The sequence below is a fragment of the Hippichthys cyanospilos genome, chromosome 17 (genome assembly GCF_059441005.1).
Source record: "Hippichthys cyanospilos isolate Australia breed blue-spotted pipefish chromosome 17, RoL_Hcya_1.0, whole genome shotgun sequence".
In the NCBI taxonomy this organism is placed as follows: Eukaryota; Metazoa; Chordata; class Actinopteri; order Syngnathiformes; family Syngnathidae; genus Hippichthys; species Hippichthys cyanospilos.
This window is the reverse complement of record NC_142385.1, coordinates 9,390,424-9,410,018: the sequence shown is the minus strand read 5'-3', so window position 1 is coordinate 9,410,018 and position 19,595 is coordinate 9,390,424. Positions and strand designations below refer to the sequence as shown.

At 39.5% G+C, this 19,595-nt stretch overlaps 1 protein-coding gene across 1 annotated transcript; it reads left to right on the top strand.

Moving 5' to 3' along the window:
- Positions 1-10,170: 10,170 nt before the first annotated feature.
- Positions 10,171-17,393, top strand: LOC148409504 (heparan sulfate glucosamine 3-O-sulfotransferase 2-like). Its single transcript, XM_088439043.1, has 2 exons — positions 10,171-10,842; positions 16,105-17,393. Exons 1-2 carry the CDS (start codon positions 10,409-10,411, stop codon positions 16,721-16,723), a joined length of 1,053 nt encoding a protein of 350 aa, XP_088295169.1. The 5' UTR covers positions 10,171-10,408; the 3' UTR covers positions 16,724-17,393.
- Positions 17,394-19,595: the final 2,202 nt, after the last annotated feature.

Below are 19,595 nucleotides of genomic sequence, written 5' to 3'. Positions count from 1 at the left end.
TAAAACTCCACTTGCTTGAAACTTGAAAGTACATTGTAAGTCCTTAGACTTAACGCAGTCCCACATGTAGATGACTAAGCAGTTTTGGACTTTTACTTAAAGGGGAAGTCAAGTCGAAAAACGCGTTGGCCAAAAATATGTTGAATTTGGTCCCACTGGTCAAAACCTGCAATTGTGATTAATGTTGCGTTTGTGGAATAGGGATAAAGCAGTAAAATTTTATACGGCTCCGTTTGCTGTTGACTTAAAATGCGGCCATTTGACATTTTTAGTGTAGGTTGGGACACAGTGAAGTTGGAGGTGACAGAAAAAAAGACAGTCAAAAAACTGATAAGATGGAAGGGACACACAAATGTGCTGGGGACAATTCAATACATAAACACTCCACACAAGAGAAATCTTTAAGAGACTTGAATCTAAGGAAATGCTTCCTTTAAAAAAAATAGTATTTAATAAAAGTCTACACATACTATAATGCCTTGTTTTTATCATATTGTTATAGTCGTGGAGGATGTCGATACCAGTCACTGATACCTAAAGGGAAAGTCAAATTTTTCTTTACACTAATAATTCCTAAGCAAATCCGCAAGCCTAACTACCACATTCTTAATAATATTGCATTTGTTATTTTTTTTTTCCATCTCAGGGGGCAGCCATTTTGCAATTTTAACAGTAAATGACATCAGTGTTTATCAGACCTCTGACATCAACCAATCAAGTTTTCATGCTTACCTTTTTTCTGGGTTTGGTCATGTTGCAATTAATATCAAGCAGGAATTACCAGCCATTTTTATTCATCTCATGATGCGGCCATTTTGTGACTTGCTGTCAACTGAAACTGGCATCACAGTTGCTCAGGGCTCATATAACCAATCACAGCTATGCTTGTAAGTCACATGACCATACTCAGAAAACAGCGAGTGGCAAAATGTGTTTTTAACAGTATTAACCACCAGAAAAAAACTCATTACAGACAAAATATTAACCTTTAACTAAAGGGTAAAACAGAAGTTCTTACTTCATTCATGTTCCGAATACTCTCTTAATTAATATTAATATCAATGTGAGAAAGTAAAAGTAGTGTTTGAAAATAATCGAGTCAAAGTAAAAAGTATGTTGCTTTAAAATTTCTCTGGCGTGTAAAACTATCCAAAAATGTAGGGGTATTTAAGTCAGTTGAATGAACATTAATATCACTATCAATATTAATATGAGCTCTTTATCTCAAGATATTTATAATTGCTTGTACAATGAAATTTTGACATGTCACATGACTGGTCACTTCTTCATCCTAACTATGTACATGTGACATTCAAATGACCAATCAAAAGGAGCCGGGCAGTCACATGATCACACCAAGCACAAAAAAAAAAAAAGTTTTTATGTTACGGTGGAACCATGCGATGTGATTTGTATGCCTAAAAACGAGAGCGTTTCAGACTAAACGAAATCCAGTCGGAATTTGTGAAAATTCTCGATCATATTTTCTATCGCGAGGCCCTTGTATCAAGCTCAAAAAGACTCCGACGGTGTCAGGAAATGGGGGACGGCGGGAGTCCGTTTCTGTCCCTCAAGGTACACAAATGTACCCCACAAGGCTAATTAGTAGACAAGGTTATTATTTGTCTCTCCGTGGTAGATTTCGCAGATCAACTGCAAACAGAGTAGGGAATTATGTCATTCTAAAACGATGCTTTTGCTATGTAGGCAACGCAATCATAGAGAAACACAAAAAAAAAATCAACTCTATTGGGTCTTTAATATTATTAGGCAGGTATAGTTCCTGCTACAGGATTTTATGTATATGTCATAAATACAAGTGGAGTCAATTTCTGTCTCGGTTAATGTATACCATAGGGTCCTACTACTATTCAGGGTCAAGCGGAAGCTGCGGTCTATCCCATCTTCCTTGCCGAGGGGGGTACATTTTATACGGATCAGCAGTCAATCACGATGCATGACGAGGACGAAACGTTGTTCCCCTGAATCTACAATCATGTCCTATTTTCTCTTCGAGGGTCTATCGGGGTACATTGGACCTCGAGTGACGGCAAGTAGAGTTTTATTTTATAGTTAGTGGTATATAGAATAAATGGCAAAATCCACCTGTTTTTATCCATATCAGTGGCGGCCATTTTGCCATCTGTGGATCACAGTTGCCCAGGACTCAATCACAGCTCAGCTTGCGATCGTCACATGACCAAACCCAGAAAACAGGAACGCCATGATCGGTTGTTACCTGAGCCCTTTAGAAACAGTGATGTCATTTTCAGGCAACAGGAAGTGGCAAAATGGCTGCACCCTGAGATAGAAACAAAAACCGATAAAAAAAAAATATTCTACAAACGTATTATTGGTAAGAATGTTATAATTATACTATTGTAAAGATGATTTGTCGGCTGACTTTTCCTTTAACTCTTTCGGTGCCATGGACGAGAATTCTCGTCTTTTAAAATAGTAATATCAATAATAACATTTTCATCAAATGTGTTTTTTTTATGGAGGGTTGCAGACACCCTTGACTAATGCTTATGTAAAATAAGCTAATTGAGACCATTGCCTGGCAGTGTTTGCACACTTAAAACGCAAATATTACCTCCATGCAATTCAAAGTAAGGAATGAAAATCAATCTTTCATATGATAGCACCCATATTTACATAGACGTAGCATACAATATTCTGTCGGCCTTGAAAGATGAGTGAAAATGCTACTGCCCCAAAAGAGTCAAGTATCAGTTACTGGTATCGACATCCTCCGTGATCATTTGATATCCCTGATAGACATACTGAGACATTTGAAAAGGAGCTCTCGCTCAGATTCGAGTCGCTTAAAGAGACGTCCCTTGCGCAGACTGTGTCGAGTGTATGTGCGTCGAATTGTCCCCGGCACATTTGGAGTGTCCCCTCTTATCAGTTTTTTCTGCTTTGACTGCCCTCTTCACTGACAGCTCCAAGTTAGCGCGTCTTCGCTCCGTCCCAGCCCGCACTAAAAAGGTCAAAAGACGCAGAAGGCCGCTTATGCTTCTCAAAGACCCCCCAAGATATGCCCCCCTCCTCCTTCCTTTTTGCACTTCCCCTCCCTGCCGTAGTGAGCATTGTTCACCAACGCTGGCTTTTCGCTGAAAGCCGCACAGCAATGAGGTCTCTGTGCCTTTTTGCCTCCCCCCTTCTACTCGTCTACCCATCCCCCCCCCTCTCTCTCTATTAAATTTCTAGTCACACAGCGGTGCAGAGGATATTCCTCCTTTCCCTTGCCCCCCCACCCTGAAATCTCCGCTCACAATCCGGCCCGCGTCCCAACCTGGCCGCCTTTCAGCGCTCCGTACATCTTTTTGCCTTCCAACCTCCCTCCCCCCAACCGCCACGCCATTTAAAATGACTCCACGCCGCCCCTGCCAAGTCCCCCCCCCCCCCACCCCACCCCCGCTTTCCACTCCGTGTCCTCACTGTGTCATTGCACATTGAATCTGATATCCCCCTTATGCATGTACAGCTCGTGCATTCGCAGGCACCCTTGAGCATCTTCGAGGAGAGGACGACATGGACATGCATTTTGTTCGCCATAAATAAACATCAGGGAAATATTGCCGGTATCATCCGCACGTGAAACGCACAGAAGATAGGATTGTCATCCCTCCATGCGGAGAACAAGCATGGCACTTTCCAATGCAAACTAAAGCGCTTCAACTTAACGCCGTGTTGGGAGCCGCGGGAGGGAAACGGGCGAGGGAGGGGCCACGAGGATTTGGCAGAGACATGCTAGCGCGCCGAGACATATGTGGCATGCTGATAGCGCCACAGAGGTGCAGGCTCACACTGGGGAGCCAGTTTTGAAGGGAGGGTGCACGGCCGTCACTTACAACCCCCTCACCAATGTGGGAAAAAAAAAAAAATAAAAGTATGCATTCTGTCCCGCCAATGTACAGGGGGCTGAGAGAAAACAGAGAGGAAAAACCCTGGTGTCACAGTATCTTAGCAACTGCCTCCATCTCCTTGGAGACGGAGGGATGACATCATTTCCTGTCTGGGAGAGGAGAACTCACTTTAAGTGTGTGCGTTATGTGGCTGTGGGTTTGAATCTAAGTTGACTAAATGCCACATGTTGACATGGACGTTACCAGTCAAATGTTTGGAGACACCTTCCAATTGAAGGGGTTAAGAAATTCAAGCTATTAAGTCAGAAAAATGCACACCTGTCAATTGAAAGTCAATCCACATCATTACACATCATCCACAACATAGAGCTGACATAAAAAAATATAAAGGGTGGAGAAGCTTTCAAATTCAAAAGGCCAAGAACTTCTGGATATTCAATCTTGAAAATGCACAGCTGTGAAGTGGAAGTAATTTCAGGTCCTGAGGCATCATCCTTGGTTAGACTGAAAAAAAAATGTGGAAAAACCTTCAAATTCCAGAGGCCAAGAAATTCCAGGTATTAACTTGAAAATGCACAGCTATGAAGCGGAAGTAATTTCAGGTCATGAGGCATCACCCACAACACAAAGCTCACTGAGAAAATGCCAAGATGTGGAAAAACTTTCAAATTCAAGGTACCCAAGAAATTCAAGCTATTAACATTCAAAAATGCACAGCTGTCAACAGAAAGTCATTCCAAATCATTAAGCATCATCCACATCATAAAGTTTGAATGGAAAAAAAAGAAAAAAGAGGCCAAGAAATTCCTGCTATTAACTCTTCAAAATGCACACCTGTGAAGCGGAAGTAATTTCAGGTAATAAGGCATCAACCACAACATAAAGCTCACAGAGAAAATGTGGAAAACCCTTCAAACTCGAGAACCAAGATATTCAACCGAGTTCTCTTTAACTTACAAAAATCCACAGCTGTCAACTGAAAGTGACTCCAAACCATGAAGCATCATCTGCATCATAAAACTTGACTAAAAAATTTGAAAAAATATGCCAAGAAATTCCATCTTGAAAATGCACAGCTGTGAAGCGGAAATAATTTCAGGTCATAAAGCATCATCCATGTCATCAAGCTGATTGAAAAAGTTAAAAAAAAAAAAAAAAAACACACACACACACACCCAGAAAACCCTTCAAATTTAAGAGGTCAAGAAATTCAAGCACTTAACTTTTGAAAATGCACATCTGTGAACTGAAAGTTACTGCATATCACAAGTCATTATCCACATCATAAAACTCACTTAGAAAATGCCACGATGTAGATAAACCTTCAAATTCAAGATCTCAAAAAAAAAAAAAAAAAACCTGAAGCTAGATGTCAAATGAAATACATTCCAGATGACAAAACATCATCCACATCATAATGCTTATTGAGAAAATGCCAAAATGTGCAAAGCTGTCGTCTTGGCAAAAGAATCTAAAATAAATATAAAACGGCTTGGTTTGACTAACATTTTTAACTTGTGTAAATTATTCCTCATGTGTTGCTGCAAAGTCTGAATGACTTCAGAATTCTTTTACAGTGTAGTAAAAGAAAAAAGTAAAATTCTTTGACATTTTTAACTAGTACTGAGTGTGATGCGCAGTCCAACAGCTCATCTTGAATTTTCAAAAGGTAGCATTTCGACATAGCTCGCTTGCCTTGTAAAATATTTTATCCTTCGCTTCTCTCTTGTGGTCAAAATAGGAATTACAAGCACTCTCAAGCCACTATATTTATTTTTATTTCAATCGAATTATTTTACTTCAAGTGACTTCAAGTCTTATCTAAATTAATGACACCAACCCAACTTTACTCTGAAAATCGTGCAGCTATTTGATCAGGCGCAACAAAGAGAATTACATTTGAAGTATCATTTTACAAAATATACAAAGAGACATTATGCGAATATCCAACAGCGGTGAGCAATAAAGGTCACGCAGCAATGATAACTGAATGTGTCCGTCTCCCAAAGGGATTGTGAAGGCCTGACTCAAATCTCCAGAGTCAGCACAACGCAGTTAGGGCATTATACGCACATTAGACAGATCAGCATAAGGATTCCAAGGAAATCCCAGAGGATTTAGACATGTTTCATAGATCATGCTTCTGTAGAATATAATTAAAGAAAAAAAAAAGTGCACTGAAAAATTCCTCTGTGAGGGGAAAGATGTTCCTTTGGAGATCAATACTGTGTAATCTATCTGTTCAAGTATTTGTTTACATATTTTATTATTGATATTTGGATCAATAGGCCCACTGTTACTCCCCAGTGCAAAATTCAATGACTGTGTTGGATTGATATCTCTTTGACAGTATCAGTCATAACTGAGAATATAAGCTCGTTGGATGAAGAGTTGCCAAATCTTTTGGTTAGCATGATATATCATGACTAACGTCGGTGTTTTCCGGGATGTGTGCAACTGCGTTCAAGAGAAAATCTATTTGAATGGCTCTGTAAAATGTGCTATTCTTTTTTCGCCGCTAGATTGTGCTGTTGTAGCAGCTTTAGCTTGGAGAGATTTTTCCAACGACCCCTTCACAAACCTATAAATCAATTGAACTGCCATTTCTACACTCCAAACACATGCCAATTAGAATAAATTGTATCTCAAAAATATACACAAACAAACATATTAGATGCAACCGCATATTAGAATTTCTAAAAATTAGAATATTGAAGGAAAGTCCAATTTAAGTCCAATTTAATAAATTGTTTCAAAAACAGAAATGTCCATATTATATTAGTTCACGACACATCACGTGAAATACTTCAAGCCGTATTTAATTCTATTTTAATCATTATGGCAACAAAAAAAATCCAGTATTTTGCCACATTATATATATATATATATATATATGGAATTTTAATGCTGTCAAAAATTAAGTGTTGATTCTGTGAAACATGTTCTAAGATGTAATGTCCAAAGAAAGGTTAGTCAGTTATTACTTTTATTTTTCACAAAATACAAAAGTCATATGCTTCAAACCAAGCTTTAAGCAAGAACAAAAGACATTTCATTTCCTTTGTGCGGGATTTTGACCATTTTTGGGTCATTTTCTATCACATTATTCTCTTAGTAATTTAGCCAAGGGATAGCACACTCCCAGTAGTACCTAAGTGGTGGTGCCATGTTGAACTTTGACACGTTGTCACCATCTGGGTGCAATTTCAGCTCCCTAGTGTCTTCTTTCGATTGTTTCCCTTTCATGTGAAATGCCCATAATGAAAAGATCATAGGATTGGACAAAATACCCATTAATCCGTTAAACCCATTTTAACGGAGTAGATTTGGGTGATTTGTACTCTTTGCGTGTGGCCATATTAATTGATTACTAACATCTTCTACTATAAACATCTCAACACCTGTGAGAGGCTTGCACAACAGCTGATAGATGCACTTTATGCAGCGTGGTGGTTCCCTTGGGTCCATTTATGCACTCAATAAAAGAGCTTGGAGGGTGTTGGCTTTATAGAGTGGGCGTGAATTGTTTCTGCTAAGAGGCCATCGCTCATCTATCTGCGAGGTGAAGTTGTGCGCATCATCTGTATCAGAGTGGTGACACTAACTCCCCCATGGCCAATCTCCATCACCTCAGGCTTCACTTAGTGCTGACAAACGAGCTGAGCCGCCGGCGCGGTGGTCGGACAGAAAAAGTGGTTTTGGATTTCTACACTAGACAAATGAGCAATAGCAAGGAAAAATATACACCGGCGTGAAAGTTTTTTGTTGTTTTTTTTTTGGGAGATGATAAGGTCATGATGTTTTAGAACTCAGCAGAGGGCACTGATTTCTTTCTAATATGTGCCTTGATGTAAGACAATCATGATTGTATCATGATATATTTAGCCAACAAGACAATTCATTATGTATCTCAATATATATAAGTGGAATGATTTGTTGCACTCGCTTATAATAAATCAAAAATCTGTTTTCAAAAGGGTTTTTGATACAGTTGTATTTCTGATTCACCGCCGAGTCTAAAAATTGCTGCCGTTTTTTTAAAATAGTCTTTAGTTTTAGAGATTACCAATATGTCTGATAATTGAGTGGTCGATAATTTATTTGGGATAGAAAATTTTTGCTGTATTTTCTACAGAAGTGTGGAGCTGCGCTGATCGACTATCGTGGTTCTTAGATGGCAAACTGGTTTATGCGCAGAAAAGGTTGAATTCTGACGCGCCTGAAAATCAAACGTATTTGAAAGTAAGTTTGAGCCAGTGTTGTGCTGGGATGAAAATTTGGCGCGGTGTCGACTAACTGGTCCTGCCCCCAATGTCTGTTTAGGAAAATTAATACATTTTGCTCAAATTCCTGACAGCCAGCATCCCCCTTCTTCACGCATAACATATTTGCAAATACGTGCAAACGTATTCATCGGCTAAATGATTAAGACATTGCATTTTGTCCCATAATGCTTCTGGGTAATGATTAGAACAAGTTGTAGATTGTGGGGGGGGGGGGGGGGGGGGGGGGGGGGGGGGGGGGGGTCGTACTCCATTTTTGAGCGTATTAGTGTAACATAGGGAAAAAACCTTATTTGTATTATGTAGGCCAAATACTTGTTTTTTATGTCTGTCTGTTGAGAATTTCCTGGCACCATAACCTGTATCAGAGTAAATAATACCCATGAACAGAAAATTCAAAACATAGCAACGAAGTTTAAATATTTTCTAATCCAGATTTAGATTTAGTAAAGTGAGAACTGCCGCAGCAATTTTTTTCATCTAAATCCGCCACTGGGACTGTGCAGTCAGTGATAGCTGAAAATGAGCCATATGCCCTGTGAACTAAACTCAGGGTAAACTGATTTAAAGCATCAATGTCTCTGATAAAAAAAAAAAAAAAAAGTGAAAACACAAGCTGCACACTCAGCAGAGGTGATTATAACATTTAATCACAGACTCCCATCGCCGCACCGCGTAGACTTCCTCGCTCCGAGGTTTGATTTACCCGCCCTCTTGTGAGAAAAAATCTCATTCACGAGACGGATTGCTGAGGGGGGCCCTTCGACTGGCCCCTATAAATCATTCTTTAATCAGAGGCCTCCGAGATTGGGCGCAGGCACCCTCGGGAGCAACACGGTGACACCTCGACTCCTCCTCGCGTGCCCGCGCAGTGCCGCGAGTTTTTATCTCCGCGTTTCCCCCCACCGGGATTGTCAGTTCACTCGTCAGGGAAAGAAGAGGGATGACCCCATATGAGCCCTTGCCCAAAAGCAAAACAGCATCACGGAATTCACGTCCGTCAACGGAACTGCTGTATTATTCGGTGGTTGGTGTCTCGCCGAATATTAGCAATGCCTTCAAATAGCATCGGCGAGGTTAGCATTTGTACCAGTACGCTAAGAAATCAAGTAAACATTGTTTATGAATAATTCTTCCGGTTTTATTAACACATCTGATTGTCATTTTTTTTCCACTCAGAGCATGCGTATGCCCAAGTGCATGATGGTAAAAATGTGTTGTTTTATGCCAACTAGATTTGTGGTGACATCCATGTGGCATGTGTGATTTTTTTTTCTAGGGTTATACTATGGCCCACACTGGGGACTTGTTTTTCTTTGTTTTGTTCATGATTTGAAGTTGAATTTATGCTAACCAATTCTTCAAAATAAAATGTTTTATCTATTGTTGCCGACTGTTCTTCTTTAAATAGTATCATCTGATCAAGTTTCTTCTACTTTTCATACAACAAAATAAATAAATGTGCCATTCCTGCTGATATTGTATCAAATCACAGTCAGTATCGGACCGTACACTACGCTTCAATATCTATACTGTGAAAAGGTATCGGAATGTCCAATTCTACGTCGAGGATAAATAACATATTCAACTTTACAACAAACACTTCGATGTATTAAAAAAGCTACTGCACTACCAAATCTGTGCGATACGGTGGCCAATCAATTTTGCTGAGCTTTTTTGTTAGTATTAAGTCATCTAAAGCAAAGCCAAGCTGTTGTTTGAATGGGTAACTCTCTTTTTATTCTTAAAAACGCCTGAACAAATTATGTTATTGCAATTACTGCCCATACCCACAGGGAGTCAGGCTATGTATGGATTGCTATGATATGCTGTCATGAATTAACGAGTCCTTCTGCACCGGGTTTAATTCACGCAAAAGTGTGGGGAACATATTCTACGTGTTGGAAGCGGACTGAGTCAGTCGAGCCTGAGTGAGAGACCAGCGCGCGTTAAATGCAAAGGGGGCTGTGACGTCATCAGCTAGATTTTTTGGGGGGGGGTAGCTCGCGTGTGTGCACATAGAGCCAGAACAAGTTATCAGACCACGCGCGTCTTTACTGCTGCGTTATGGCCACGAGCGGGGAACTCGGAGGAGCTTGTTTTTTTTCTTTTTCTTCTTCTTTTTACCTGCTATGTTCATATGAAGTTCTGGAAGCGCATCGCAGGAGATGGGATGCTATTTATTTCAAAGCTTTGGAGACATTAGGGGAGACTAATTAAAGACGAAAAAGATGTACTGTCCATGGAGAGATGGCATGCGCGCTCCTCTTCAATCGCCGGCTCACAAAAACATCAGTGTGCTTGCTGTCCCTCTTCCTTTCCTACGTGGGCTACTGCACTTTCTTCCACGCGGACCCCCTCATGCTGCCGGCTTCGGGGGATCCGAGCTGCAACGGGAGGACCTGCGCGTCACCTCCCCCGCCGGCTGCGGAGGCATCCCGGTTGAAGGCTGCAGAGCGGCCGCCCTCACTTGCGCTCCGCGCCAGGAGCGACACGCCCAGCCCGTCCATGGGGCACCCGAAGTTCGGCAATAAAAAGTTGCCCAATGCCATCATAGTTGGCGTGAAGAAGGGGGGAACTAGGGCGGTTCTGGAGTTCATAAGGATCCATCCGGACGTTAGAGCTACCGGGACGGAGACGCACTTCTTTGACAGGCACTATGATAGAGGACTTGAGTGGTACAGGTGAGGTCACGCAACCTGCTGTATCGTGCTTAAGGCACTCATTTAAAAAAAAAAAAAAAAAAAAAAAAAAGTCAGTTTTGCCTTTAATAAGGAATTCTGCAGAATTATGGTCAATACTGTAAGAGATACTGAATTTGCAAAAACATGTAGGATTTTGGTGAATAGCGGTTATGTGTCCATAATTAAGGGACAAAATATTGATATATCCAATTGAATATTTCCACTTTAAAACTGAACCATACATTGAATTGTTTCATAGCAACCACGTTGAATTGTGTTTTATATAAACATATACAGACGCATAGACACACACAAACACACGCACAATGTTGTGAGTAATGTAATTACTGTTGTAATGCATTACTTTCTGCTTGAACGCTGTACTGTAATAAATTACATACACAAATATTGTAATATAGTACTTGTTACAAATGAGTGTAACAATGCATTACAATGCATTTTTAGGCTGAAACTGGTGCCTCCCCTCCAAATTCAGAAAAAACACAGCGAGATCGGGTGAATAAAGTCCGAGCAAAATGCTTACTTGATGTTGTTAGTATCTACAGAGATGAATGCAGCAGACGACAAGACAATGAACAATACGTATACAAGATGCACATACGCCCATTACTTAAAGCGATAAAAAGAATGTACTGTAATTGTTAGGTACACTTTGTGCGCGACACAAAGCTGTCCACTTGGCGAAATAGGACCAAAAATCTGACAAACCATTTAGAGCGGTGCCATAGTAACGTGAAGTTAGGGAAAAGAAAACACGCGGAGGATTGCGCTCTCTCGCTGAGGGATGCTACTTCCACTTCAAGAGGTGAGGGGATTTGTTCGGCTAAATGTGACCCCTTTCCACAGTGGATTCACCAGCATCTGCAAACCTTGTCAGCAAGATCTCTGTCGCAACTTGCAATCATGACAAAGTAAATGAATGCTAATTTTCACTGCTATTAATAGTTTATATATACTTCTGGTCAATGTGCATCAACATGACACACACAAAACTCATGTTTAACAGTGCATGAAATACCTTAACAATAATGTAGGCTTGCTGCTAACGTTAGCCCCACTGAAACCATCTATTTTTGAAATATATGTCTCTAACCTAGCCAACTGATCTTGAATTTAAATATTACCACTGAAATTGTGAAATGCACTGAATATTTTTGCCTACAGCGTAAACAATGCTTCACTATGCTGTGAATCTAAGTTATAAAGGGATTAAAATACATACATACATACATACACACACACACATTATATATATATATATATATATATATATATATATATATATATATATTTCTATAACAACCTCATTAAGGTATCAACTTTCACTTCCCTGTGTATGAAAATAAGGGATTAGTACATGATACGCACCATTGAAAGATGAATGTGTATGTATCAAAATCTCAATTTTCATTCAGTAATCATTGACTTTATTAATTTCAGCTATTTTCCATGAAGCTTGTAACAGATGTTTACTTCAGTCTGAGTCTGTGAAAATGCGTCACATATTTATATATTGTATTATACATACAGTACATGTATACACATATACATATTTAATTACATGTTATTTTACCTACATTGCACGTACAAATACCCACATACGAATAGTATATACAGGCATAAATATATATTTTGTACACATGCATTTAATATGGATGTATATGTGTGTATGTAGCTGCATAAGTATTTTTTTTTTTTTTCTGCTCGTCACTATACGTTGCTAACATGGATAGCTGATAAAAGATTCAGTAAATGTTACTTCTGGGAAGAAGAAAGTGTCCAATTAAATCAAATTTATATCGATTTTCCCAACTTGTGAGCAAGCAGCAACTACTTTTTTTTTTTAAAGGATAGGCTGAGCTGATTTTTACGTTTTGCCGCTTTCAGTTAATTAAACCACTTGTCAGCCATCGTCAACGAAGTTGAACTTCTTCCCTTCCTCCGCAAAGTTGGAACGGGTTGGTTATTGATCCTAAACTGCGACATGGAGGGCCTTTAACAAAGTGTGGCCTCATTAAAAGGCTGTATTTGTCGAAAGCCTGTCAGACACTTCATTAGGCATACCCACACAATCCATAGCGAGAGTCAATGTAAGACTTATCTTACTTGTAAAGGCAGAATTTTTTGTGTCGCGTCACGGCAAAGTAGAGCTGTGATGCAGGGTGAAGATTTTAAACGCTCTAAATTAAGATTGAAATATCACATATTCATTCCTGCCAATGATTTGCCGTCAAGCCGTCACACTCACATGAGACATCTGCAGAAGAATGCCTCCCCGTTACAGTAATTGGCGCTCGGGCATTGTGATTGTCAGCCGCCATAAAAGGTCAAATGCCAACACACGCTTTGGAGGTTAGGGGGCCTCATAAACATATGTTTACGTCTGATGAGTAAAGGTCAAACTTCGGTGCTGGACAGCCGTTTATTGACCAATGGAGCTAGCTATGAGCAAATGCTGTCTAAAGCAAGTAAAAAGGTGAAGCGAAAGATTACTGAAAGTTTACAAATGGTAACAACTCTCAGAGGGAGGCAGTGCGAGACTTCACCGGAAACTTCTATGATACGATTTAGATACAATGTTCGTATTCTAACCAAGGGCTGGGCAAATGCATTGGATTTCTTTTATTGATATTGTGACAGTAAGTAAAAAATGACTTGGGCAATTATGCTATTAAACTAAGAAAATGCGGCCCTTGAGCACAGACGTTTGCAGACACCTCTTCCAACCTATAAAGTGATTAATACGTTTGCAGATTTGGGTTATAAATGTATGTGTTATACTTACTTTTTACACTTACTTTAGCAAATTATTGGACTGAAGAGATTGCACTGCAGACCGAGAATACGTATGCCCACTCGCTGGACTCATCATTAAAAAGTCTTGGACAAGCTAATGAGATCCGATATAAAAGCCGCATGAAAAAACGTTGGCTTTAAAACGATAATGATGCTCGGTTTTGATGGAGAGGTATTACTTTAAAGTAGATCTTTTCCAACTTTGCTAACACCTTGCCCCTCTCTCTAAAAACAGACCAATAACTCAAAACATCAAGACAGGACATAAAAATGTAATTACACTTTAGTTTCTATGAAATAAAAGACCAAAGAAAACAATCCAGAAAATTTGGATTAGTTTTATGAGGATTTTGAAAGAGAAATCGACCCACCATAAGTTGCTTGAGATTCACTTCAAATTTGATAGGTAACATGAGCTAATGAGCAGTGGATATCTAAGCATGAATGTGGTAAAAATGTTTTGTTTTTTTTTAAAATCAACAGCAACTTATATTGCCTCTCTGGTGTGATTTTAGGATACATGCTCCTCCAGAACACATGAAAATGAGTCTCAGGTGCCCCAAGGGTCAATTTTAGGCCCACCACTTTTTCAAGTACTGTATATGTATATTTCACTTGGGGTGATAAACAGAGCTGAATTTTGTCCCATGAAGAGCATTTACTATGCAATAGTTGTCCTAAAGTTCTGGATAAAGATAAGTTGATAAAATATAGTCGATATGGATAAAAGTAGTTTTTTAAACTACAGGAATGAAAACAAAAATTAGAATTGATTAATCCTGAAATAGTCACAGCTCACTAGTCACAAAATCATCTTTTTCTTTCTTTTTTTTTTTTTTTTTTACTTTTAAAACAATCACAAAACGCTAACAAAGCCCAGTCTATACAGGAGAGTCGAGTAATTGGCGTCAAGAAAATTAGTTTTTGCATTTTTTATAATTCAAATATTTTTTGGCTAAATTAAATAATCTGAAAGCCATTTGTATGGTAGCGTTGCAATTTGCATTTTTAAACCGTTTGGAATCCTAATTTGAAGTCATTAAAACTTTAAGGCGATAATTATAAGCTTGGGTGGCGTCGACAAATTATTACCCTTCTGTACACATGATCAATCTGATTAACATTTTTCAGCCTCCAAGAGTCAATCAATTACCTTCCCTATGTCGAAACTATAGTGTTCCACTTTGTAGACTAGTGAGTAAGTGAGCAGAGTCACCTGCTAGCGGATGTGTTGTGCGTGCCTTCATGGTGATTTATTGCTCTTGAAGCATGCTACACGATAGAGCTGTGCGCAACACAATTCTCTGGTGACAAGTGAATGCACCCGCACTTTGCTTCTGCCTCTTCATTTGCATCAAGAAACTGGGTTTGAGGCCAAAAGGAGCTTCTGGTTGGGTAGAATTTGAAGTTTATAGGAAGTGGAGAAAGGTTATTGCACTCTCTACTTGTACAGTACAGTGATGCGGTAATTGGACTTTATAACTTTCCACCACATCAACAGAGAAAAAAATACTATCAAGACTAGAGAGGATCAAGAATGAGATGAGAACAAAAGTTTTGGAGGTTGAGACTGGGTCAAGACAGACTTTGAAGTTGAGACAGAAACAAGACCAAGACTTTTGAAGGTGAAGACAGAGACAAAGACTTATAGAGATTGAGACAAGACAAAGGCATTTAGAGTTCGAGACCGAGACAAGAGTAGGACTTTTGGGGATTGAGACAGAGACAAAACCGTGACAAGACTAAGACTTTGGGAGGCTGGGACCAAGACCAAGACTTTGGGAGGTTGGGACCACGATAAGACCAACATCTTTGGAGGTTGAGCCAGAGACAAGACCAAAGCTTTTGGAGGTTGAAACCAAGACTTTAGGAGGTTGAGATTGAGAAAAGGCTAAGACATTTGCAAATTGAGACTGGGACAAACTCAAGATTTTCGAAGTTTGAGACAGAGACAAGACCAAGAGTTCGGGTGGTTGAGAAAGACAGGACCAAGACTTTTGGAGGTTGCGACCGAGACAAAACAAGGTCCGCATTAAGCGTTTCTAACGGAATGGTCAAACAGACCGGGTCTCAACTGGTCCTGATCAAAAATCCAGTCTCCCGAGACCAAGACAAAAACTGAATCAAAATGCCTTTGATTCCAAGACAAGACCCTTAAAAATTGGCCTCAAGACCGTTCAAGACAGAGTTGACTCTCCATTGTGACAAAACTACTTTCCACCATCACTCTTCTTGTTGCTCACTCACATCTTTCTGGTTGGAAACATCCAACACTCATTTTCCATTATGTTCCATGTTCCATTAAGGACATTGTGTCCTCCATGTTTGAGTCGCTTAGCTTGTGCAGCATTTCAGAAGTGCCGCGCCACCCAAGAAAGAGGGTAAAATAAATCATTTAAGTGGATGTAAACAAGAAGCCTTTACTTTGCTTTCGTTTTCTTTCAGAGGTTTGATGCCAAGGACTCTTGAAGGCCAACTCACCATGGAGAAGACTCCGAGCTACTTTGTGACAAAAGAAACACCGCACAGGATAGCGACCTTGTCCCGAGACACCAAGCTGATCGTGGTGGTGCGAGACCCCGTCACACGAGCAATATCAGACTACACTCAGACCTTATCCAAAACTCCCGACTTGCCCAGTTTCCAGGATTTAGCTTTTCGCAACCAGAGTTCAGGTCAGGTGGACGCATCATGGAATGCCATTCGCATTGGCCTGTACGCCCTTCACCTGGAGAACTGGCTGCGCTACTTTCCTCTGGCCCAGCTGCACTTTGTCAGCGGTGAGCGCCTCATCACAGACCCAGCGGGCGAGCTGGCACGGGTGCAGGACTTCCTGGGTCTCAAGCGGATCGTCACGGACAAGCACTTTTACTTCAACCGCACCAAAGGCTTCCCGTGCCTCAAGAAACCCGAGCGCAGCGGCTCGCCTCGCTGCTTGGGAAAGTCCAAGGGCAGGACTCACGTGCAGATCGACCGGGACGCCATCGACCAGCTGCGGGACTTCTACAGACCCTTTAATGTCAAGTTCTATGAGATGGTGGGTCATGATTTCAAGTGGGAGTAGCAATTTGGGATTGAATGTACTTTTGAAGGCAGATTCTGAGGATGAATAAAGACTGATGAGTAAAGATTTGAGATGAGCAGGCATCACCTCAACTTGACCACTTATGTAACTTCATTCTGACTTGATCAATCAAAAAGCAAAGTGGATGAAAGACTTTGAAAACTGTCAGAGGACGGTTGTATACTTTGTACTTCAAGGAATGAAGATGAAGCACTTTATAAAGTTTTGGTTTGATAGGTATAAGAATCAGTTCAAATGGATTTTTTTACCTATATTCTCCTGAGACCCAACATATACATTTGTGTTATTGGTTTTTAGCCTATATCTTTTGATTCCCTTAAGCTACCTTACTAAGTCCAATTGTACTCGGTAGAGGACATCCAGGCCTTTCCGATGATATCTCGTGTGTTTAGGTAAGATGCAATTTACTATTTAGAGACAAAATGGACACAAAATTGGACACAAATGAATAATATGGTTCTTAGGAGGATATACTATATAGTAGCTGTCACTGGCAATGAATGGCCAACCGACTAAAAAAGGGACTTTGTCGTCAATAGATAGGCAGTGAATGAGTTATACTGTTAAGGATTTGGTGGATGCACTATGTAGAGTTGATTCAAATTGAACCAGTGACTGAAAAGACAAATAAAAATGACTAATAATGCTTTATTTTCCCCATAAAGGAAATTGTGTCAAATGCCCACCAACAAAGTCAAATGTAGCTTTTGTAATCCCACACTTGTCCAATTGAAAATCCTCATTGGTCCATCCATATTTAATTGAAATTTCTAACCAGAGTACTGGCGTTGAAACTCCTCTATGAATGTCATTATACTTTTGGATGGGACAGCCAAAACTCCAAAACATCACTAATGGCATTTAATAAAAATGCGCACAGGAGTTTGCGGCACATAATTGCAAAATTCAAGTTCGTGTCGATTACTGCTTCTCTAGTAACGCTGGACTATTTACTTCATTCGCACATGTACGTCCAAGAGTTCCCTTTGCTTGCTTTTTCTCTTTCATTTCTGTTAAAGGAATCCTTCAAGGTGAAAGCCGTCAGTCATGAATTAAAACGTTAAATTCCAAAATGTGGTCAACGTACTTCCATGCTCACATTTAGTGTCATTTAATATGCACTTGAGTGGATTCTTGGCACACCAAATCAAAAGGTATCTTAACGGGGCGTCGTAGTCGCCAAGGTTTTGCTGTGGGTGGCGGCGATATGATCGGCAAGCCGGTGGGTGTGAGGAATTTCAATCACCGCGCAAAAACAAAAAGAGGGAGCACCTCGTCTTGGCAGGTTATCAACTAGACTGCGGGGTCACATGATTGCGGGGAGAACCTTCGGATTTGGCCTCCTTTGCCGCATACTAAAAGCTTGAAAGTGACAGAGCAGCTGATCTGTTACCACAATAGCAACTATATCACTGTATTCCTTATCATTTTTTTGTTGCAGGGTGCTTTGAAGTATTGCACCCTGGGATATGTTGATAAAGTTTTTGTTGTTCTTGCAGGAACGGTAAAAAGGGAAGTTTAAAAATGGCTTCCATTTTTAGCTATAATTATCTGAGTATTTGTCACATAATGATATCGTAGGTTTAAAGACTTTCTTTTATGCTGACATTTGAACTCTGTTGACGTACAAAAAAAAATGGTCTGACAGGATGGATCAAAGCTTTGGAAATTAATTGTGAGCCAATCTGATTAACAAATACAAGAGCGAATCAGACAAACATTCACACCGATATTGAGAAAGTCACTTAACTCATTCAATCCCAAAGACATGTTTGTTCATTTTTAAAGTCCCTCATTGATTGTCTTTTTAGAACTAAAGTAATCCAGTACTAAAAGTACAAACTGAATCAGATTAGGTACTTTAGTAACTAACTCATGCAATCCCACAAACACATTTTATTAGATTGATGTCAATAAGTTTACACTGTGTGGTAGTGCTATGCATATGACAATAAAACTCTTGATTTGATTCTTGATGAAGTAATTACCTACTAAAAGACCTAGAGTAATGTATTACTTTAAAGTATAAAGTAATTGATTTCTTTAAGGTATAAAGTAATTGATTTCTTTAGTATTTAATTACCTAAAGTAATTGAAAGTGATTATGTCAGTGTTTTTATATTTAGAGTACTTGATTACTTTAGTACTTAAAAACATAAAATATTCAATAACTTTGGCTCACAAGCTATTTTTAAATATCCCTTTAAAAAAAAAAAGACAGAAAAATAAGTATCTGGGAAACTACAACAGCATAGAAACACAGACAATACTTCCAAATTGATAAACCATAAACCAAAAAAGTTTGTCATGGTATCATAAGAAGTATGGATGCCACACAGGTCCTATGCTAGTAGCATTTCACTAGCATAATTACGGGGGATCTATGTGGCAGTTAAGCTATAAAAACGTGTACACATTTTTTACAAACAACTATGTGTGCTGTCCATTTTAAAGTATAGTGTAGACTTTATCACATTTGAAAAAATATTATGGCTTGAATGGCTGTACTGTATAAAGACATATTAACACGTCTTTGGGATTGAATGAGTTAAAATAACTGCAATAATTGCTTCATAAGTTAATAAAGAAAATACTCTAAAGAAGCAAGCAAAAACATTAATATACTGCAATAAACATGTAAACAAGTCTCTGAAAAGAAAATATGAAAAATAAGTCAATTTCAATCAATTTCTCCCATGGCCGATTCTGGTGTGGTTACAAGCTTGCAGCCCATTTAAAAAGCCCTCAAATTCTCCGTTGTCGAATCATTTGAAGATTCCTGCACAGAATGTTCTCACTTTACTTTCTCCTTCTGCAAGCGGTCACAATCATTAGGAGAAGTGGGGAGGGT